This window comes from Perognathus longimembris, chromosome 11 (assembly GCF_023159225.1).
Source record: "Perognathus longimembris pacificus isolate PPM17 chromosome 11, ASM2315922v1, whole genome shotgun sequence".
NCBI classification, from domain to species: domain Eukaryota; kingdom Metazoa; phylum Chordata; class Mammalia; order Rodentia; family Heteromyidae; genus Perognathus; species Perognathus longimembris.
This window is the reverse complement of record NC_063171.1, coordinates 6,994,776-7,017,972: the sequence shown is the minus strand read 5'-3', so window position 1 is coordinate 7,017,972 and position 23,197 is coordinate 6,994,776. Positions and strand designations below refer to the sequence as shown.

At 44.1% G+C, this 23,197-nt stretch overlaps 1 protein-coding gene across 3 annotated transcripts in view; it reads right to left on the bottom strand.

Annotated features, from left to right (window-relative positions):
- The window catches only part of Nlrp3 (NLR family pyrin domain containing 3), a 40,680-nt gene extending 25,909 nt beyond the window's left edge, over window positions 1-14,771 (bottom strand). Inside the window, exons 1-5 of one of the 3 annotated variants that reach the window (XM_048357613.1) lie at window positions 14,721-14,771; window positions 12,260-12,561; window positions 11,419-11,780; window positions 6,339-6,452; window positions 2,090-3,845 (exon numbers count right to left, since the gene is read on the bottom strand). In XM_048357613.1, the coding sequence (XP_048213570.1) occupies window positions 2,090-3,845; window positions 6,339-6,452; window positions 11,419-11,701 (2,153 nt within the window). In that variant the 5' untranslated portion in view covers window positions 11,702-11,780; window positions 12,260-12,561; window positions 14,721-14,771. Of the gene's footprint in view, window positions 1-2,089; window positions 3,846-6,338; window positions 6,453-11,418; window positions 11,878-12,259; window positions 12,562-14,720 lie in introns of those variants that run through there. The other 2 variants (XM_048357614.1, XM_048357615.1) reach the window with 2 other exon arrangements.
- Window positions 14,772-23,197: the final 8,426 nt, after the last annotated feature.

The window sequence follows — 23,197 nt, the reverse complement described above, 5'->3', positions numbered from 1 at the left end:
CGCCACTTCTGGCCGTTTTCTGTATATGTGGTGCTGGGGAATCGAACCTAGGGCCTCGTGTATCTGAGGCAGGCACTCTTGCCACTAGGCTATATCCCCAGCCCAGAACTTGAAATTTTTAAACACAACTTTGTTGGTGAAAATTTTAATATATTACCTTGATGCCTCAAATTTCATTTATGAAAAAAAAGTGAATCAAAAATCCAAAGGATATTCATGTGAAAGGGCCAAGTGAGCCTTTTGAAGAACATTTCTCTCTACCTTATGAAAAAAAAAATTGTGAACCTTTGGCCAGCCCTAAGCATCCTCCACCACTCCCTCAGCAGTCAGCTGACCTGTCCTAGCTTGAACCCTCTGGAATAACTGCTCTAGAAACATGCTCTCACTTGTTGAAAGGGATGACATTGACCAAGGTGCATTATATTTGTAGACTGCTTTTTTAATGGTAACTCCTTTGTACAACTACTCAAAGATAATAAAATAATTATTTTTAAAGAACAAAGAGTCTGTCACACCAGCTGCAAAGCAGCAGAGTACCTTCTCAAAACTCCTGAGACCAGGTTATGCTCATAGAAATAAAATCTCTAAGATGAGAGCAGTCTATATTAATTTTTAAGCCATCTCCAGAAATTCACATTTGAATCACCTGAAGCTCTTGTTAAAATGAGGTTTGAGCTGGGAACTGGTGGCTCACACCAGCAGACTCAGCTACTTAGGAGACTGAGTTTGGAAGGATCACTGTTCTAGGCTAGTCTGGACAGAAAAGTCTGTGAAGCTCCTCTCAGTGCAGATGCAGATGTGGTGGCATGTGCCTGTCATCTCAGCTACTGCAGGAAGTCAAAAATAGGGAGTGGGTCATGGTCCAGGTACAAACTTAGGAAGGAAGGAACGGAGGAAGGAAGACCTTAACTCAAAAATAATCAGTGCAAAGCCAGGTGCCAGTGGCTAGTGCCTGTAACCCTAGCTACTCAGAAGGCTGAGATCTGAGTATCTCTATACAAATCTAGGCCAGGTGGGAAAATTTGTGAGACATTTATCTCCAATGAACTACAAAAAGCTGCAAATGGAGCTATGGCTCCAAATGGTAGAATACTATAAAAAAAACAAATAGTGCAAAAGTGGGGGCTGGGGCTGTGACATAAATGATGGAGTGCCTGCCTATTAGTACAAGGTCCTGAGTTCAAATCCCATATTGCCAAAAAAAATGTTAAATGTGGAGTCTGACTGCATAAGTCTTCAACTCTACAAATACAATGGGCACCTAGTATCACCACATCACTGGTAGATGGTTTTAGAATCCAAGGCAATCTACCTTTTCTGTGACTATCACCTAGAAAGATGTGTGCACACCCCACTTCTGACCAGAAGCTTGAGCCAGTCTCTGCAAGCCACTATTTTCCTCAAAGGTGGGTGATCGTGGTCATGCCTCTTGTTCTCTCCTCTTTTCTCTTAGGAGCATGTCTTCTTTCTTTCCTGTCTTCCTCTCTTGTTATCCTCTCACATTACTGTAACCTGAATGTTCATCTTTCCTCTGCCTAAATAAATAAACAAATGCATATTGATATCCTCATCCCTTGTGTGATAGCATTAGGGAACAGGGTCTTTGGAGGGTGATCAAGTCATGGAGCTCCATAAGTGAGATTAGTGCCCTTATAAAAAGGGAACTTAAAAGAACTTCTTGCTCCAGGACATAGCATGGAGGTCTGGCTCCTCAACTGTGGCCTTCTCAGCTTCCAGCTTGTAATAAATTGATCTATGTTCCTTAGAAGTTATCTAGTCTCTAGTATTCTGTTTTACCGATACAAAATGAACTAAAAGAATGAACTAGAGTAAACATTTGCACACTATTCCACATCCTCATTCATTGTGCTGAACTAGCATTTCTCCCCAAATGTGCATTTGTTATATTCTGGGAGTATTTTGCACATCCCGTCTATTCACCTAGCTAATTTAGTCTCCACCAATGAAGGAGTCTGATGGCAGTTATAGTCAGAAAATGTTGAAAAGAAAGAAAAAAGAAAGCAACAAGAAAAGTAGCCAGAAAGCAGCTGCTATGTTCTACCACCTTCTTGAGGTCAATGCTCCTTACATGTGAGAGCAGGCAGCATGAGGACCTGAGAGAACACAGTGGTCTGTGCCCAGGTGTGACCTGTCTTCCTCCTCCTCTTCTTCTTCCTTGGGGGAGTTACGGAGAAAGCCCAGGGAAAGTGTTTCGACTCTGCGACAGTTCTCAATGCAAAATGAAGAAACCATGTGGTCCATTCTGGTGGAGAGATTGACCTCAATTTTGGGGAAGTGGTCCATAGCCCTTCTCACAAAGTCCTCCTCCTGCATCTCATAGAGGCAGTAAAACAGCTCCAGCTGGCTGGGCTGTATCTGCAGCTTCTTTGCCTTGGCTTTTTCTTCGATCCATTTCAGCAGCTCCAGTCTGATTTGCTGAGAAATCTTACAACTTAATTTCTTCTCCAAGTAAGAGGCCCTCTCCTGATTTACAAGGCCAAAGAGGAAGCGGACCACAAAGATCAGATATCCCTTTTCGAATTTACCATAGTTCTCCAGGAGCACCGCCACATCTCGATCCGGAAGCTCTGAGCCACTCCTGGACCTGCTACTTGTCATCACCTCGTCTTCCTCCTCTTCCAGCAAATAGTACATAGCAGCAAAGAACTCCTGGAAAGTCATGTGGATGAAGCTGTAGAATTGCTCACAGTCTACCTCCTTCTGGAACACGTTCATCCTCAAGAAAGCGGACACATCTACCTTCTGCAGACCATGATTCCTGAGGTCACATTCCTCAAATAAGATTTTCTGGTTCCAGATTCCATCAGCAGCCAAGGAGCAGAGCCCCCGGAGATTGGCATGGAGGTGGGATTCTTGGCCCATTCCTCGGGACTGCAAGAGACTGGACAGGAAAAAGACATAGACGGCGGTGGTGGTCTTAGAGGTCTGAGCAAGGCCCTTGCCACTCTGCATCTGCTGCTTCATCCCTGTACACACAATCCAGCAAACCAAGGGGATGAAGCACATGGTGAAGAGGACTTCATTCTCCTGGATCAGCCTAAAGGCTTCACCGGCCTGTACCTCATCTGAGAAATACTTGAAAAAGTACTCCTTCCTTTTGGCTTCAGAGAAACCCAGGATCTCTATGTGACGAGGGTGGTCCAGCAGGTGCTGCAGCTTCTCCAGGGCCACTGGTCTGGTAGTGATGAGCAGAGAGGCCTCAGGCAGCAGCTTCTTTCTGATGAGGCTGCTCAGGAGAATGTCTCCCCTCTCAGCCTTCTGCCAGTCTGTGCAGAGTGCTCCTATGTGCTCATCAAAAGCACCTTGCAGCTCATCAAAACCATCCATGAGGAAGAGGATCCTGGAGGGCTTCTGCACAATCTTGTGCATGGGTGGGTTTGGGTCAGGGCAACAGCTGACCATCAGGTCCCCCAGGCTCCTTGACATCACAAGGCTCACCTCACGACAGTGGATATAGAATAAATAATCAAACTTATCTTGGAAGAGGTTCCCTGATGCCCAGTCCAGCATAATCTTCCTGGCCAATATTGTCTTCCCAATGCCAGCTGCTCCCTGAAACACCACAGTATGAACAGGCTCAGAGTGTTCGTCATCAGGATCAAACAGTGACTCCAGCTTAATGGGACTCATGGCGCTGTCCCATGTCTTGTTCCTGCCTATGGCCAGCAGCTCATGCTCCCTCTCCTGCTGGCTCGGATGCTCCTTGACCAGCTGCAGCCGTGTGTACCGTTTATTGAGATTCACGCTCTCACCTAGACGTGCATTCCTATCTTCAATACAGTGGAATCTGCTTCTCACGTGTTTTCTGTACTTCTTACAGTAATCTATGACAGAGACAGAAAGTTAAACTCCAGAAGTAGCCTACACACATACCTGAGAGGAGCAACAAATAAGCCTGAAAAAAATACATATTCAAAAAAATAATAACTAATAATCCTGTGCCCTGAGAAGGAGTGTTGAAAGCCAGGCTTTGGTAGCTCATGCCTGTAATGCTAGCTATATTTGGGAGGCTGAGAACTGAGCATTCTGATTTGAAGCCAAGTTAGGCAGAAAAGTCCATAAGACTCTTATCTCCAAGTGATCTCCAAAAGCTGGAAGTGAAGGTAGTTCAAGTGGTAGAGCACCAGCCTTGAGCAAAAACACCATACCAGAGTGCAAGGCCCTGAGTTCAAGGCCCAGTACTGACATGAACATTGACTGAACTAGAGAAGCAGACATATGTTACTCCTGTTTTGCAAATGTGCATAGATCCAACATTAGATACACACCCAAAGAAAATTTGCAGGGCTGGAAATGTGGCTTAATGGTAGAGTGTTTGCCTAGCATACATGAAGCCCTGGGTTCCATTCTTCCATACCATATACACAGAAAAAGCTTGAAGTGGTGCTATGACTCAAAATGGTTTAGTGCTAGCCTTGAGCAAAAAGAAGCCAGGGACAGTGCTCAAGCCCAGAGTTCAAGCCTCGGGACTGGCACAAAACAAAGAAAAAAAGAGAAGAGAAATAAAGCAAATTTGTGTTCTTTTTTTTTTTTTTTTTTGTCTTTTCTTTTTTAGCACTGGGGATCAAACCCAGGACATTGCACTTTCTAGGCAAGTGATTTGCCACTGAGCTACATCCCAGCCCCAAATTTTTATTCTTAAGAAGGGAAATAAGGGGTTGGAGATGTGGCTAGGGCAGTAGAGCACCAGCCAATGAAAAAAAAGCGTCACATACTGAGTTCTAGTACCAGTCTCAGACAAAAAAGAAAGAGAGATAAAGAGAGAGGGAAGGAAGGAAGGAAGGAAGGAAGGAAGGAAGGAAGGAAGGAAGGAAGGAAGGAAGGAGAAAGAAAAGAAAAGAAAGAAAAGAAAGAAGCAGATTTGCAGCCAAGAGAAAATAGCAGTTAGGGGGAGAAACCGAAAGTGTAAGTTTTCTACCCTCTTGGCTCTGAAAGGCACCCAAAACACTAAAGCTCAATGTTTCATATACACAACTGACCAAAAGACCAGTGTACATGCAGCCATCAGCCAGGAAACCCTTTGTTTGAATCTTATACTTTTAGTCTGAAGCTCATGTATTTTGTTTGTTTGTTTGTTTGTTTATGTGGTACTGAGGAATCTAACCCAGGGCCTTATGCATGCTAGGCAAGTACTCTACCACTAAGCCACATTCCCAGCCAAATCTGAAGCTCCTGTCTTTTTGTGTATGTGTTCTGGCCCAGGGGCTTGAACTTGGGGCCTAGAAGCTGTTCCTGAGCTTCTTTTGCTCAAGACTAGTGCTCTACCACTTGAGCAATAATTCTACTTTCTGCTTTTTTGGTAGTTTATAGGAGATAAGAATCTCATGGACTTTCCCATCCAGGCTGGCTTCAAACATCAATCCTCAGATCTCAACTTCCTCAGTAGCAAGGATTACAAGTGTGAGCCATTGGTCCCCATCTTTTTGATTTTTGTTTTCTGGGTTGATTTTTTTAATAGAATATGAATACTTGGAAGTCATCCTTTGCCAACCACTCTATTATCTTTAAATTTTTGTGTATAATATATCTTAATTGGGTCACTCTTTCTATCATTCCCCTTTCTCTCCATCAATCCCATGGCTTTAAAATCATAAAACCCTCCCTTTGGGAGGAGGACAGGGGAGTGCAGAAAGGGATAGAGGAAGGGTGAACAAATGCAATTGTGGTATACACTATGTGGAAAATGAACTATGCAGCTTGTAGGCAAGAGCAGGAGGGGGGAAATGGAGAAAAATAAAAGAAGTGGTAGCATTATCTAAAAAGAACTGTACTCATTTTACCAGGGTGCTGGTGGCTCATACCTGTAATCCTAGCTACTCAGGAGGCTCAGATCTAGATCACCCTTTGAAGCCAGCTCAGACAGGAAAGTCTGTAAGACTCTTATCTCCAGTAAACTGCACAGAAAAAGCCAGAAGTGGCACTGTGGCTCAAGTAGTAGAGCACTAGCCTCGAGCACAAAGAGGCTCAGGGACAGTGCCCAGGCCTTGATTTTAAACTCCAAAGCCGACAGATTAATAAAAAAAAAAAAAGGAGAAGTGTACTCATTACCTGACTTATGAAATGATAACTCCTCTTACAACACATTAATAATAACAATTAAATTATGTTTAAAAAAAAACTTCTCCTTAGTTCTGGGACTATAAGTAGCAATGGAAATGAGTTTGCTTCAGCTACCCATGGGTTTCCTAATACTAGCCTTGCTTCACACCCCCAGTAGCAGCAGCATGCAGAAGGACCAAGTCACCCTGCAACTCCCCTGCACAGTGCCTCCTGGTATAGGTCTGAAAACAATTAGAAGCAGCAACCCAGTTACTTACCTTTCTTTTTCTTGCAAGCTGAGATTCTGGAAAGGAACCCCAATAAACCCATCCACTCCTCTTCAATGCTGTCTTCCTGGCACACCACATTGAGACTGGAAGCATGTGTATTATCTGAACATAAAAAAGAAAAAATATGAAGTGTCAAAGTTCAGAACCCCTAACATAAAGAACGTAATTGAGACCCAGTCTGGCACTTGGCCTGTGTCAGATGTTCATGTCCTAGATACCTCCTAGTAAAACAGTCCAGGGTTGCCCAGGATAGGTGTGGTATCAGAAGTACACTTGGGGGTGTTCTGGCATACCTCACCTTGAAAGAATGGTGGTCAGCTACCCGCCTTGTGTTCTGTACTCACAATATTCAATCTCAAACTTTGTTTCCAGGCTGAGAAGTCACCAAACGTGTACAGCAGGCAATGTTTCTATTACTCTAACTTATTACTAATCTATTCTACCTATCTAATCTATTACTCTGACAGTACCTGGCCCCCTGATGTTGAGACCATTCCCAAAAATCTCCAGTGTCCTCAAGCTGGCCATGGACCAAAAAGTGAACCCCTTCCCTGATTTCACTTAACTATAACCCTTTCTACTCACATCTTGTGCTCTCTCATCTAGATTTCTAGGTCAAAATCACCAACTGTTTCGTAACTGTGACCCCTCTGTACATCATCTTTATAACAACAACTTAAAATTTTTAAGATGTATTTGTAAACTGACATGTTTGAAACCCTTTCTACAAGTAAAGGTAAGAAAAATTTAAATGGTGTACTCATTAAAAAATAAAATAAATATAATAAGATAAACTACCAATTAGATTTATGTATAGTTCAGTAATTCAGAATCCTGACTGACTTTAGATTCAACTAAGAAGCTGGGAAAGTGACTTAATGGTATGTTGCTTGCCTAGCATGCATGAATCCCTGGATTGGATTCCTCGGTACCACATAAACAGAAAAAAACAGAAGTGGCATTGTGGCTCAAGTGGTAGAGTGCTAGCCTTGAGCAAAAGAAGCTCAGGGACAGTGTCCAAACCCTGATTTCAAGCCCCATAACTGGCAATAAATAAATAAATGGCTAACTACACAACTTTGCCCCCAAGTCAAGAAATTTTTTCTGATCAATCTGAGAAGAAAGCCCAGGCACTATGACATATTAAAAGTTTCCAGGTAATTCCAAAATGTAACCATAGTTGAGGATCACCAATCTAAATACCCACTAATAACATATCCAAAAAAAGTGTTTGATAGAAAAAATTTAGACATGATAGAATAAAAGCTAATCACTGGGAAAACACAAAAACCTGGCAGGCAGGAGTCAAACAGTAATATGACTTCTAGTAGGTGAGAGCTTATTCTGGGAGCAAATACTACCAGCAATCTGGTCACAAAGCAAAATCTAAATATTAACTCAAATCAAAACCTGAATCAATTCTTACCTAAAATGTCTCCTAACTCAGAAAAATAGAATTTCTACTAAAGTTTCTTTCTACTCAAAATGCAGATACAAAAGTCAACTTGGCCCAGCAGTTAAGTCCACTTAGCATTTTGTCCAGCTGGACTAGAACGAGATATGAGCAATCAGTACCTTTTCTAGGTTACATTCACCCATTTGAAAGAAGGAAAGACACAGTAAGTACTTCATGGATTTGCTGAATGAACAAAATGAAGCGCTGGTGATACAGTTTAGGATAGTTATACCTTAATCTGAGTATGAAAGCACTGTTATAATTGTATGATTATGTGCAATCATTGTAGAACATCCCCTGCTTCATACTTCTGTCTCTTCAAACCCACATCACCTTGGTGTTTCTCCCACACATTTCCTGTTTCCCCACCTTACCAAGTATCTCATTATCTTTGATGCATCTTTATTCTCCCTTTCCATCATACCAGCTAAACATCATCACCTGTGATATTCTGGATTGTTCTGAGCCCTTCCTAGCATATATCCCTGTTAGAGAACATCAAGCAAAAAGAGCAAGGCTCTCCCCCAACATGTACATAGGGATTAAGAGAACTTTTTTTGCCAGGGCCTAGAGCTTGAACTGGGGCCTGGGCACTGTCCCTGAGCTTCTTTTGTTCAAGGCTAGCACTCTACCACTTGAGCCACAGTGCCACTTCTGGCTTTTTCTATTTATGTGGTGCTAAGGAATCAAATCCAGGGCTTTGTGCATGCTAGGCAAGCACTCTACCACTACTCTACCAACAAGAGAATTTCATTGACTGAGCATAACAGCACACACTTGTAATCTCAGAACTCTGGAGACTGAAGCAGAGGATAATAAGCTCGCACCAGCCTTGGATACATAGCAAGACCCTGTCTCAAAGAGAAACAAAAGGAGAAGAGAGATAGAGAAATACAAAGACAGAGAGAATGAATTTCTTTTATCATTCCAATTGCCAAAGTCATGGCCATCAAAAAGACTTTACAAGAGGGACTTCCAGGCATACAGCAGAGGAGCTGCAGAGCACTAGCTGAGCTCCCTCCGACATCGCAGTTTTCTCACCCCAAAAAGACTTTACGAGTTACATGATTCTGAAAGAACAGGGATTCTCTCTTGAGCCATCGCAAGGACAAACTCAGGCTTATGAGCCATGCAAGCAGACACTGGAGAAGCAAAATCATGAGGAGCTAGGTAGAGAACTAGAAGCAGGTCTGGACACTTGAGAGAATCAGATAGAGTATCCCTAATCAACGCAGGTTCCAACCATAAATAAACCTGGGTTTTTAAGTGGTTACAAAAAGCAAACTGCTTTTCTCCATCTTCTCATTGCATTATCATGAAAGAAGATGGTGGAAAGATGGTACAAGAAATGATTTCTTAGAGCTGGGAATGTGGCTTGGAGGTAGAGTGCTTGCCTAGCATGCATGAAGCCCTGGATGTGATTCCTCAGTACCACATAAACAGAAAAAGCTGTAAGTGGCACTGTGGCTCAAGTTGTAGAGTTCTAGCCTTGAGCAAAAAGAAGCTCAGGGACAGTGCCCAGGCCCAGAGTTCAAGGCCCAGAACTGGGGAAACAAAACAGATTCCATTAAACATACTGACTCTAGCTGGTGACATATCTATAATCCCAGAAATTCAGGAGACTGAGGTAAAGGAATCATAACTTCGATGTCAGCCTGGACCACAAAGCAAGTTTGAGGCCAGTCTAAGCTGTAAAGCAAGACCCTGTCTCAAGAAACAAGAAAAAAGTTAAGCACTGGTAGCTCACACCTATAATCCTAGCTAATTGGGATGCTGGGATTGGGAAGATTGTAGTTCCAGGCCAGCCCAGTCAGAAAAGTTCAGGAGAATCCTTCTCAACCAAAAGCTGGACATGGAGGTAAATGCTTGTTATTCTAGCAACAACAGGCAACCTGAAGTCCTTGAAACCGGGCAGGGACTTGAGCAGGGGGCAAGACCTCAAAAATAACAAGTGTGGAAAGGATAAAGAGGAGATACCGAGGAGTAAAAAGGGTCAAGGAATATGTGTGTGTGTGTGTATGTATATATGTGTGTCTATATATATATATATATATACATATATGTACATTTATATTTATACATATTCAGAGAATAATGAAACTCACCAAACACTTTGAAAACTACAGACAGGAAGAAGGGGAGCAATGGGAATATGGTTGGAAGGGGTAGATTTGTGCAAAGAACACTATGTGCATGTATGGAAATATCACAAGGAAACCTCTCAAACTACAAATGTATGTTAACTCAAAAATTGGTCATAATACTCAATGTTCATATATAAAAATGGAACTAGTAACCTTAAAGAAATGGTTAGTGTTGGGAAAGATGAAAGAATTCAAATGAGGTGAAATTTGGGTACACAGCAAACACATTTGTGAGGGCACACAACAAACACTGAGCATGGCTCCTTGCCTCACAGTCAAGAATTAAACCATTGGTATCATCTTTCACCACTAGATGTTTCAGTCAGAAATAAAAACAATCAAAGGCTGGACACTGGTGGCTCATGACTGTAATCCTAGCTACTCAGGAGGCTGAGATCTGAGAATCACAGCTTGAAAACAGCCCAGTTGGTGAGACTCTCATCTCCAATTAACCACCAGAAAACTGGAAATGGCACTGTGGCTCAAAGTGGTAGAGCAGTAGTAGCCTTGAGTGAAAAAGCTTGGAGCAGTGCCTATGCCCTGAGTTCAAGACACCATGACTGACAAAGGGAAAAATCAAAGACCATGAAATAAAATAGATGGTAAAAAGGCAAACCCAAGCCAGATGGCTGGGGACTCATGCCTGTAATTCTAGCTACTCTGAAAGCTGAGATCTGAGGACTGTAGTTTGAAGCCAACCTGGGCAGGAAAGTAAGGATACTTACTTCTAATTAACTACCAAAAAGCTGGAAATTAAGATGTGGCTCAAGTGGTAGAGCACTAACCTTGAGAACAAAAGGTCAGGAATAGCACCCAGGCCCTGAGTTCAAGCCCCAGGATCAGTTAAAAAAAAATAATAAGGAAGGAAGTAGTTCTGGCATGGTATAATACAGAGGAAACTTGGAACAACATGCTAAGTGAGATAAGCCATTCACAAAAAGACAAATGTGTTATGATTTCAGCCATACAAGAAACTCAGAACAATGGAGTCCATTGAGGGTGAACAGAAGACAACATGGGAGCGTGGGGTAATGGACAGCTAGCTGTGTTTAATGGGTAAGGAGTTTCAGTTTTGCAAGATAAAGAGCTAGTTACATTGGGGCTGGGAATATGGCCTAGTGGCAAGAGTGCTTGCCTCACATACATGAAGCCCTGGGTTGGATTCCTCAGCACCACATATATACAAAAAGGCCAGAAATGGTGCTGTGGCTCAAGTGGTAGAGTGCTAGCCTGGAGCAAAAAAAAGCCAGGGACAGTGCTCAGGCCCTGATTTCAAGCCCCAGGACTTGCAAAAAAAAAAAAAAAAAAAAAGATTAATTACACAATAATTTGAATTTACTCACTACTGAATTATATACTTAAAATTACTAGTATATCCTACATTTATGTTATATGATATTTACCTCATTTGCTGGGTTTTGTGCTTTTTTTTGCTTTTGTTTTGTTAAATAATCTTCCTTTTACTCACCCCACTCTAGTTGATCTTGCTTAGCTTTCTCGTGGAGGTCTCTCCTGTTGATTTCAGCAAAAATCCTCACGGCCATGGCCCAGGCTTTCTCTTCCCCATTGAAGTCGATCATGAGTGTGGCCAGATCCACATGGTCTGCCTTCTCTGTCTGGCCCCTAGGGAGTGCAATGCAGCCCTTCTCTACAGGGTAATCTTCTAAATGCATTTTGAATTTCTTAAGGTCTGCATCCTCCAGGTCTTCCAGATAGTGAGCCAGCTTGCAGCGGGTGCTCGTCATCCTCATTGGCTGCCCTTTTTAGAGTCCTTAGGCTCAGGTCCACACTAGCAGGCCAGGCAGTAAAACAGTATGTTTTACTGAGAGTCTTTCAAAGTCCCAGTTAAAGACAACAAAGTATCAGGAACTCAGAAAACATTATGTACTTATCAAAACATCACATGACACCCCCCAAGTACATGCAAGTTTGATGTATCCATTTTTTTAAGAGCTCAAGACATCACAAGACACCCCTAAGTACATGCCAATTTGATGTATCAATTTTTTTTAAGAGTTTGGCACTGGTAATCCTAGCTATTGAGGAGGCTGGGATTTAAGGAACATGGTTAAGCCAGCCCAGGCAGGAAAGACTATAAGACTCTCATCTCCAATTAACCACCAATAAGCCACAAGTAGAAGTATGGCTCAAGTGGTAGAGTTCCAGCCTTGGATGAAAAAGCTAAGAGTCTGTGCAAGCCCCAGTACCGACACACACACACACACACACACACACACACACACACACACACACACACACACACACGCAAAAGAAAACCAAAAAATTTTCATTTGACTAAAATGAATTACCATCTTTAATTTTCAAAAGTATACCAGAAAGTACTCCGTTGGCATGATCCATGAGTAGGTCCTGAGCCATGAATGAAAAGTTTCCCTGTAGAAATAAGTAATAAACCTGTAAATACAATTATATCACAGTGCACACACAGTTCCTTCACATATCACTAAGAGAACTTTGGGTGATGGGGCTTTGGTGGACAACTAGTCACTATGTCTCAACTGTGGCTTCCTCATTTATGAACAGAAAGCAGAAGGGATTGTCTTCCAGTTCCTTCTCACTAAAGGTTATGGTTTCTTGCTTCTACTTTGACCTGAAAGAAAAGGAAGAAAGGAAAGAGAAGGCTCAAAAATGTGTGACTACTTAATAGGAGAGCAGTTGGTGGAGGAACCAAGAAGAGAGCTGCAGGGGATGCACAGAAGAAAGGTCGGTTCCCAATTGTCCCTCTCTCTGTCATTAACTAAAAGTAAAGTAAGAGAATTTGGGTACATGTAAGTGCTTAATAAACATGTGCATCACATTAACATCTCACTGCAGAGTGTACAAATATGAAAAATATGACTCATTTAGTTTCTTGTAGGGTGGGTACTGCGATAATTATTCTCAACTAGACCACACAACATCCTATGCAGTATGTATATTCCTCCTGCCATCTTTTGTACATGTGTGTGCTAGTAATTGGGGCTTGAACTCAGGACCTCAGGCTCTCTCTTGGCCTTTTTGCTCACAGCTGATATTCTATCCTTTGAGCCATGCCTCCAGTCTGACATTTTGCTGGTTAGAGATAGATTCTCTGAACTTTTCTGACTGGGTTGGCTTTGAACCTCAGTCCTCCAGCCTCAGCCTCTTGAGTGGCTAATCTGAGCCATTTGTGCCTGGCTCCTTCTACTATCTTATGAAGCAGCTGTTAGAAAGATTAAACATCTTGGGCTGGGAATATGGCCTAGTGGTAGAATGCTTGCCTCATATACATGAAACCCTGGGTTCGATTTCTCAGCACCACATGTATATAGAAAAAGCCAGATGGGGTGCTGTGGCTCAAGTGGTAGAGAGCTAGCGTTGAGCAAAAAGAAGCCAGGGACAGTGTTCAGGCCCTGAGTTCAAGCACCAGGACTGGTTAAAAGAAAGAAAAAAGAGAAAGAAAGACAAAAAAAAAACTGAGTAGGTAGGATTAAATGGCCAGAAGTGGTGCTGTGGCTCAAGTGGTAGAGTGCTTGCCTTGAGGGGAAAAAAAAAAAAAGGAGCCGGGGACAGTGCTCAGGCCCTGAGTCCAAGCCCCACGACTGGAAAATAAAATAAAAAGAAGGAAAGAAAGACAGAGAGAGAGAGAGAGAGAGGAAGGAAGGAAGGAAGGAAGGAAGGAAGGAAGGATAAACATCTTGCTCAGTGGTTCACAGCCAAGATTAGGATCAGTAATATGGACCAGGTCTTTCACCCCCATTTATTTGGGTGTTCCCATCAGAGCCAAAAAAAAAAAAGAAGAAGAAGCCTACAACAATAAAACAAAATGGGTGGTTTAAAGGCAAACACACCTCCAGCATTTATCATAAGATTCTCATTTCAATCCATACTGATGTTGTCTTCCTGACATTACTATAAATTCTACAGAGCTAAGAATCATCCTCTTGTATCTTTATCTTTATCTTATATCTTTGCATCTTCCTTATCTTCTAGCATTTGAATGGATGATCAAGTTGGTTCAATTTAGAATTGATCCCTTCATTTTACTGTATGCAGCAAAAGATAACATCAACTCACCAGTCTCAAGCCTCATGACCAACAAAAATATATAAATAAATAAAAACAAAAATAACATCAATTCAAAGTGATAAATAACACTAAGGGGAAGGAGAGAGCATGGGAAGGAGTGATACTTAAAATCAGAACCTACATGCCCCATTTGATGTTCAAGGTACCTCAACCTCATCCTCCATTCCTAGTCCATCTCCATTCTCATCTCCCAACTCTTGCCTCATTCCCCAGCCCCAAGTCTATTCCTTTATGCATCTTAAGGGGCTTTCCAGACAGCTCTCCCCAGCTCTACAGATCTTCCTACACTTCCCCTCAGTCTCCCATCACCAGGACTTTCAAGTCAATCACACAGTTCTGTCCTCTAGTTAACTTCCCCAGGATTTTTTTATGATTTGCTTCCTCAAGTAAGGTTCATTTTTCTACATTCATCCTCTGTCCCCCTGAGGAGATGCTAGGAAAATCTGCTGAAGTCCTGCATGCAAGCTGTGTTTGCTGTCCCTGCTCTCCTCCCTCCCCCAGACACATATGCACCTGTACACATGGAGTCCAAGTAATGATAAACAGAATAGCACATTCCAAAATATCCTAATGTCTGCCACTGAAGGCGAGAAGAAGAAATTGCTAATTCATTAACCAGGACAAAGCCTTCCCCCCATCAATGCTGCCCTCCATTCCTCCCCTAGGCATTTTGTCTACCCTGCACCACGGAGCTGAACTCACCTAGATGCCAGCTTTGGAGACAGGCAGAGAGGAAATGGCATGAATTTATAGTGGTCACAGCCCCAACAGCGGCAGGAAGGATGTGGTCTCAGCCTGAAGCGAACAAGTTTGCATCACAAGCAAAGGCAGAAGCTAATAGTTCCCCCACATGACTGGATTTTCCAAAATGAATCACTCTTACTACTCAGCTTGAGACCAGGCTAGGCAGTAAGATCCATGCTCTAAGAAGCACCTTAGAGGTGCTCTTCTAGCTTTTCTTTTTCTATCTTTTAAGTCTGCCCTAAGAAGCAACAAGAAAGTGAAAAAACAGTGTTCAACCTGGCCTCCCACACTGAGCAGCTAGAGAGAGCTGGGATGACCTCTACTGTGGGGGAAGTGAGGCCAAGCAGAAGGTCAGGGCTGCTCAGTAGAGAGCTGAGAACAGGACCTGGCTGTACAACCCTGTATCCCATGTCCTTTCTTCAAATGGATGACTATAGTCTGAGTCTCCATCAGAATCTGAGTACATCAGATATTATTATGAAGGCCCAAACTCCTGATATTTTTTTGCCAGTCCTTGGTCTTGAACTTATGATGGCCTGGGCACTGTCCCAGAGCTTCTTTTTGCTCAAGGCTAGCACTCTACCACTTGAGCCACCGTGCCACTTTTTGCTTTTTCTGTTTATGTGGTACTGAGGAATCGAACCCAGGGCTTCATGCAAGCTAGGCAAGCACTCTACCACTAAGCTACATTCCCAGCTCTCCTGATTCGTGTATGTGTGTGTATGTGTGTGCACACACACGCCAGTCCTGGAGCTTGAACTCATGCCTGAGTGCTATCCCTGAGCTTCTTTGCTCAAGGCTTTACCACTTGAGACACAGCCACTTCTGGCTTTTTTGGTGGTTAATTGGAAATAAGAGGCTTACAGGCTTTTCTGCCTGGGCTGGCTTCCAACCATAATCCTCAGATCTCAGTCTTTTGGGTACCTAGGATGACATGAATAAGCCAGCAGCACCTGGCATACTTCCTGATTTTTTAACTCATCTATTGGACTAATATTCACAAAGTACCTGTTATACCCCAGGCAAGAACTCAATATTGGAAAGCATTCTGCCTTATCCCACAGAGCTAGAGAAGAGAGAGACACGGAGACCTGTTTCCCTCTCCTCTCTGTAGCTGAAGGGCCACAGACTGACAAATGTGGGAGTTCCATAGGGCACAGAGCTAGAGGCTCACACTCAGCATCTTAAGTGAGATGAGGGTGCCTAGAGGGAAAAGAATGAGTGTGGCTCAGCAAAGAAAAGTTGGCAAATTATCGTCTCTGGGCTTTAGTTTTCTTATCTCAAAATGGTAGCAATAATGGTAACTATCGTAACAAATTATCAGAAGCACTGATAGAATAGGTAATGTGAAGGCCCATAGAACATAACCTGGCACCAAGCTGTTGGCATTGGTCGTTGATTCCTGTTCCTGCTACCATGGTTATCGAATTACATACAGAATATTCTGACAGAGAGATGCCTACTTATCCTGTAGTAAAGGCTCAGTGAATCATGATTGCATGTTAGGGGCAAAGGCAGGAACAGTGCAGACCTCAGATACTGAAGCAAGACAGAAAGCAGGTCAGTAAGAAAGATGGGAGCCCACTAGTCAGACCTCAGAACTACTTTGTAAATCAGGTTAACTGAGGTATAATTTACATCATAGACATGTGTGAAAATGTTACCGTGGAACCCCTCCTTATACAGTAATATGTGCTAATATGATGATGATAATGATGATGATGTATACAAAGCACAAGCAAGAGCTAGGCACTACTGGCTCACACCGGTGTTGGGATCAGCTGCACCTTTAAGGGGCCACAGCTGACCTCAGCCTGTCCCTCCCCTTCCTGTCTTTAACCGGAAGAGAAGGAAGTCTGACATCACTTGAGGGACAGCCCCTTGGGACCAATCAGGGGCCCCTCTTTTGTGCCCGCCTTTGGGGTATATCTGGGAGGCTCCTCATTTGAATAGACAGAAGCCCTAGAGGTTTTCTCCAGGGACCCACGCGTCCGTGTCATTCTTGGCAGCTTTGGGGCACCCTGTGACCACACACCACCGAGGCTACCCATGGCCATCGCTCCCGCATGAGCGATAATGGACCACCCAGGAAGGGGCGGACAAGCCCCTTCCCCCCCCCAAGCTAGGGGAAGGAGAGAGAGAGAGAGAGAGAGAGAGACGAGGCTACCTGTGGCCATCGCTCCCACGTGAGAGCAATAAAGGGCCACCCAGGAAGGGGCGGACAAGCCCCTTCCCCCCCAAGCGAGGGGAAGTCGAGAGAGAGAGAGAGAGAGAGAGAGAGAGAGAGAGAGAGAGCCCACACACCTGTAATCCTAACTACTCAGGAGGCTGAGATCTGAGGATCAAGGTTCAAAGCCAGCCCAGGCAGGAAAGTCCACAGGACTCTTATCTCCAATTAACCACCAGAAAACCAGAAGTAGCACTGTGGCTTAAAGTGGTAGAACCCTAGCCTTGAGCTGAAAAGCTCAGGGACAGCACCCAGGCCCAGAGTTCAAGCCCCATGACTGACCAAAAAAAATATGGACATGAGTCCAAAGCATAACTCAGTGGTGGAACAAGGGCTGGGAACAAGTGGCTAACACCTGTAATTGAAGCTACCAAGGAGGCTGAGATCTGAGGGTTGAAATTCAAAGACAGCTAGACAGGAAATCCCTGAGACTCTTGTCTCCAATTAGCCACCAAAAATATAGCCAAAGGCTGGGAATATGGCCTAGTGGTAGAGAACTTGCCTCATATACATGAAGCCCTGGGTTCAATTCCTCATAGAAAAAGCCAGAAAAGGCACTGTGGCTCAAGTGGTAGAGTGCTAGCCATGAGCAAAAAGAAGCCAGGGACAGTGCTCAGGCCCTGAGTTCAAGCCCCAGGATTGGCAAATATATGTGTGTGTTTGTGTGTGTGTGTATGTAAGTGTGTAAGTGTGTGAATATATATATATATATCCAAAAGTGGAGCTGTGGCTCAAGTGGTAGAAAGCTAGACTTGAGCAAAGAAACAATTCAGGGGTAATTCCCAAGGAAAAAAGACAAGAGTTTCATTTCAGTGAAACTAAATGAAATTTCAGATGGCTTACACTAGTAATCCTAATTTCTTAGGAGTCTGAGATCTGTGGTCCAAAGCTAGCCCAGGTATAAAAATCCCTGAGATTCTTATCTCCAATTAACCAGAAAAAAGCCAAAAGTGGAGTGGCAGAGCTTGGCTCAAGAGGAAGAATTCCAGCCTTAAGTGAAAGAGCAAGGGGAAACCTCAAGGCCCTGAGTTCAAGCCCCAGTATTCACACATACACAAACACACACACACACACACACACACACACACACACACACACACAAAGACATCCAATACTCACTTCCGTAGAACACAGCAAGCTGAAATCCTGAATGCTGAGTTCCAAACCTAAATTACCACATTTTTATTTGAATAAACTAAAGGAAACAGACAAATAAGAACAGTAAGTCCACACTGAAGAACCAGTGACTAAGCTACAATGATAGCAATGGGTTGACATATGAGGGGAGGGAGAAGCCATTTCCACAGTTAGGGCAGGGTGGGGTGAAGCCACTTGAGTTTCCCTAACCCCAAAATATAGACACAAGCCATGAAATATAGTGGAACTGAACTAGAACCATGAGACAGTCTAGTCAACAGTCGAGAGTTCTAGTGACCCTGCAGTGCACCACTAATCATGGCCCACTCCCTCTTCCTATATCTGACCCCTGGGACAGTGTGATATCTTCATCACTCCCATCCAGGGCTGTGGGAAGGAGGCTTCCCTCTGTCTCTACAACTTTCCTTGGCCTGAGAGATTAGCATTGTTTTTCACTACCCTGTCCAGATTGGGAGCCACTCACCACATGTGGGATTCAAATTTCACTGATTTAAACTAATAGTTCCGGTTTTATGCAGAACACTTTAAGGATGAACTACCCATAAGTAGGAAATAGCTAGAGCCATGAGGATAACCAGGAAAATAACCCAGCAATCATTCCTGATCTGATCACTCTTATCACCTGAAAGAATACAATATTGTTCAGTCAGATTTTTTCCCTTTATTGGCAAAGTGAATTACAGAAGGGTTACAGTTTCATATGTAAGGCAGTGAGTACATTTATTGCTCAACTTGTTACCTCCTCCCTCATTTTCCCCCTCCTCCTCCCCCTTTCCCTTTCCCCTCCCCCGTGAGTTGTACAGTTGGTTTACACCAAACAATTTTTTAAGTATTGCTTTTGGAATTGTTTGTCTTTATATCTTTTGTCTCTCCATTCTGTTATTCCCTTTAGCTTCCCTAGTTCTAATACACGTATATACAGTATCCAGGATACTAAGATCAGATATAGTGATAGTGGGGGTGATACCACGGGAAGGGAATACAATAGAAAAAAAAAAAAAAAGGTACGGTTTCACATGGCATGTTGAAAATAATTACAATGGGGCTGGGGATATGGCCTAGTGGCAAGAGAGCTTGCCTCGTATACATGAGGCCCTGGGTTCGATTTCCCCAGCACCACATATACAGAAAACGGCCAGAAGTGGCGCTGTGGCTCAAGTGGCAGAGTGCTAGCCTTGAGCAAAAAGGAAGCCAGGGACAGTGCTCAGGTCCTGAGTCCAAGGCCCAGGACTGGCAAAAAAAGAAAGAAAGTAATTACAATGACATAACACTTGTTCCATAACATGGAGTTCATTCCACTTAGCATCATCTTATGTGCTCATAAGGGCTATTGTGATCTTCTGCTATGACTAGCCTAAACATGTACTAATTATTCCCTAGGAGGAAAACCATAGAGTCCTTGTTTCTTTGGGTCTGGCTCACTTCACTTAGTATAATTTTTTCCAAGTCCTTCCATTTCCTAACGAATGGGGCAATGTCATTCTTTCTGATAGAGGCATAGAATTCCATTGTGTATACATACCATATTTTTCTGATCCACTCATCTACTGAGGGGCATCTGGGTTGGTCCCATATTTTAGCAATGACGAATTGTCAGTCAGATATTTTTAAAGTTGTAGAAAGTAGTAGGGCACTGGTAGTTCATGTCTGTATCCTAGACTCTTATCTCCAATTAACTACCAGAAAACCAGAAGTGGAGCTGTGGCTCAAAGTGGGGAAGCACTAGCCTTGAGCAAAAAAGATCAGAAACAACACCTAATCCCTGAGTTCAGAACCCATGACCTATCAACTGAAAAAAAAAGATTATGAGAGGAGGAAGATGGCGCTGCCACAATAGGGAGGCACCCCAACTTGCTCCAATTGAATAGCGAGCTGGGAACTCCAGCACCCAACACCCCATCAAGAACCCAGCAAAACCAGCAGCCAGAAGCAATAGAGAAATGCAGGAAATGAAAAAGAACAAAAAAAAGAAGAGCCTATAACCTGCACAGAGCCGGAAAATCCCCGGGGTACCCTCCCCTCACCCACCGACCCTGGCCCAAACAGGGCCAGGCTGGGAAAGGGGACCCGGCACCGGCAAACCAACTGCCAAATAGTCACGCCAGGAGCCCAGAGTCCAAACAGCAGGACTCCACGGAACCCAGGGGAGCATGAACCAATCAAGACAGGCAGCAGCAGCGACGGGAAGTTCAGGACCGCATGGCCAGGATCAGACATGAGCGGTGGGAAAATCGAGCGGGAGCCGGGCCGCTACCACCAAACGACCACCCAGGACCCCACCACTGAAAGGCCAACAGCAGTGCGGGACACACACACACAAAATCCAGGACCAGTAAGTTCCCCAATACCCCCTCCCCCAAAGGGAGACCAGCTATCAGAGACCTAAACCCTAAAAAGAAGCTAGAACTCCCTCCCTCCCCCTCCCCACCCCGAGGGAACAAAGAACCCCCAAATCAGGCCGCAAAAGGTCCCGTCAGACTCTGGGAAGACACAGGAGCTAGCAGGGGAGGGGCAGAGCAGCGCCAAGGCAGCAGAGGAGTCTGAACTGGTCGCACCAGCCCCGCCCCCCTTCCCAACAGGGGCCCGGGGACCAGTAGGCATTGGAAGCCCCACCTGAGGTGCCTGGGCCTCTCGGGCTCTTTCAACAAAAGTCACAGGCATGCGGGTGGGCAATACCAGCCCAGCAGGGACACCTGGGCCTGATCACGTGCCCCCCTCACAGCAGAGGCGCATTCTGTGGGTGCTAACCGATGCCCGGACACTTGATCCCACTGGGGCTCACACATACCGCCCCCCACAGCAAACTCGCAGGAGGGCACAAGCACATCCCAACAACCCGGGGCCCACTCTGATAGGCACACCTGCACCAGAGGGCAGAGCTCCCCAGTGGTAGCGCCCACTCAGTTTGGCGCATTTCGCATAAGTGGGTGGGCCGCCCCTCAACAACACTGGCCCCAGAGCAATCCACACAGGAGGAGGACGAACTGCCTGAGAGGTGAGCTCCTCTGACCAAGATACAGAGTGGGGAAAAAAGAACCAAAGAAGAGAAAAGCCTCCACGCCATACTGAATCAGTGACCAGGAAACTCCCACGAGGGGCATGCTAGGGACAGCACAACACAGCGGTGGGACACTATCCTGCAGAGAAAGACACAGAACCTACCCACCCCCAAGTTCAGGGAGGGTGACCACCCCAGCAACAACTGAGAAGGTCACGCTCACCCATTGGGCAGTAAGGTTCAACAACCAAACTCAAACCCAGAGCCAGGACACAAATCTCCCACTGACAGACCAGCAGGAACCAGCACAAAGCCAAACCAGGAAAGCCACCCATAAATTTCCAGATGCGCAAATCACAAAGAAATATAACACAGTTCATCAAAGGGCAAGTGAACTCGCCAGCTCCAAAAAGCAGGATGACTGAAGGGAAGATGGAGAATAAAAAATCAACTGAGGCCATGTTAGCAGAAATGATGGAAAGTCTCAGAAACAAAATCAGAAAACAATTCCAGGAGTTTAGAGTGGAAGTCTCGAAGGACATCCAGGAAGCCAAGAAAGAAATGGAAGCAAAAATGGATACAGTGCAAACCTCCATTAAAGAAGACCTTAACATCCTGAGAAGTGAAATGCATGAAAAAATAGATTTAAAATACAACTCTTTAAAGGAAGAAATTTCCACAATCAGAGCTGATCTGGTAACCATAAATAGCTCTCTGACATCTATAAACTCCGCACTTGAATCCACAGCACAAAAAATTGACCATATTGAATCCAGAATCTCTCTCTTGGACGATGATGCAGCCGATAAGAACCAGAAAATTACCACACTCCAAGAAACGGTAAAGCTCCAGCGCAGACCAATCCAGGAGCTGGTGGACAAAGACAAGAGATATAATCTGTGCATAATTGGAATAGAAGAAGGAGCCGAATACCAGAGCAGAGGGCTTCAACATATTTTCAATAAAGTTATTGCAGAAAACTTCGCCAATCTCACCAGGGACCCCATCCAGGAAACTGAAGCCTATAGAACACCTGGCAGACCAAACCTCAGAAAAGCCACGCCAAGACACATAATATTCAAGACTTCAGATCTCAGGAATGAAGAACAAATTTTTTTTTTGGCCAGTCCTGGGCCTTGGACTCAGGGCCTGAGCACTGTCCCTGGCTTCTTCCTGCTCAAGGCTAGCACTCTGCCACCTGAGTCACAGCACCCCTTCTGGCCGTTTTCCATATATGTGGTGCTGGGGAATCGAACCGAGAGCTTCATGTGTAAGAGACAAGCGCTCTTTGCCACTAGGCCATATTCCCAGCCCCCGAAGAACAAATTTTGAATGCAGCCAAAGCGAAGAAAGAAATCTATTACAATGGGAAGAGGATCTGAATAACAGCAGACCTCTCCACCCAAATCTTCCATGCGCGAAGAAAATGGAAGAACACCATCCAAGTTCTACAGGCCAACAAGTGCCAACCTAGAATAAAACATCCAGTGAAGCTGGAGTTCATATTCGAGGGGAAAACCAGATCTTTCCATAGCAAAGAGGATCTAAAGGAAGATATGAATAAAAACCAGCCCTACATCGAATTCTAAGAGGGGAATCCCACCCAACAGAAATCGTACAGGACACACAGACAGAAACAGAAAGAAACTACAATAGCCAAAGCCCCACAGAAAGAGCAGCTCACTAAAGACAAGAAAAAAAAAAAAAAGAGGAATAACAGCCCAACAAGAAAATGGAAGGAGAAAAAACATTCTTATCCTTGATCTTCTTTAATATAAACAGTATAAACTCTCCGATAAAGAGGAGCAGACCGGCAGAATGGATCCGCAAACAAAAAGTTGCCATCTGTTGTCTACAAGAGGCCCACCTTACAGCAAGGCATAAAAACAGGCTCCGAATGAAAGGATGGAGCAAGATCTTCCAAGCAAATGCACCTACCAAAACAGCAGGAGTAGCCATCCTGATATCAGACAAGCTGGACTTCTCAATAAAATCAACTCAAAAAGACAAAGAAGGTCACTACATTTTAATACCAGGAAAAATCCAGGATCA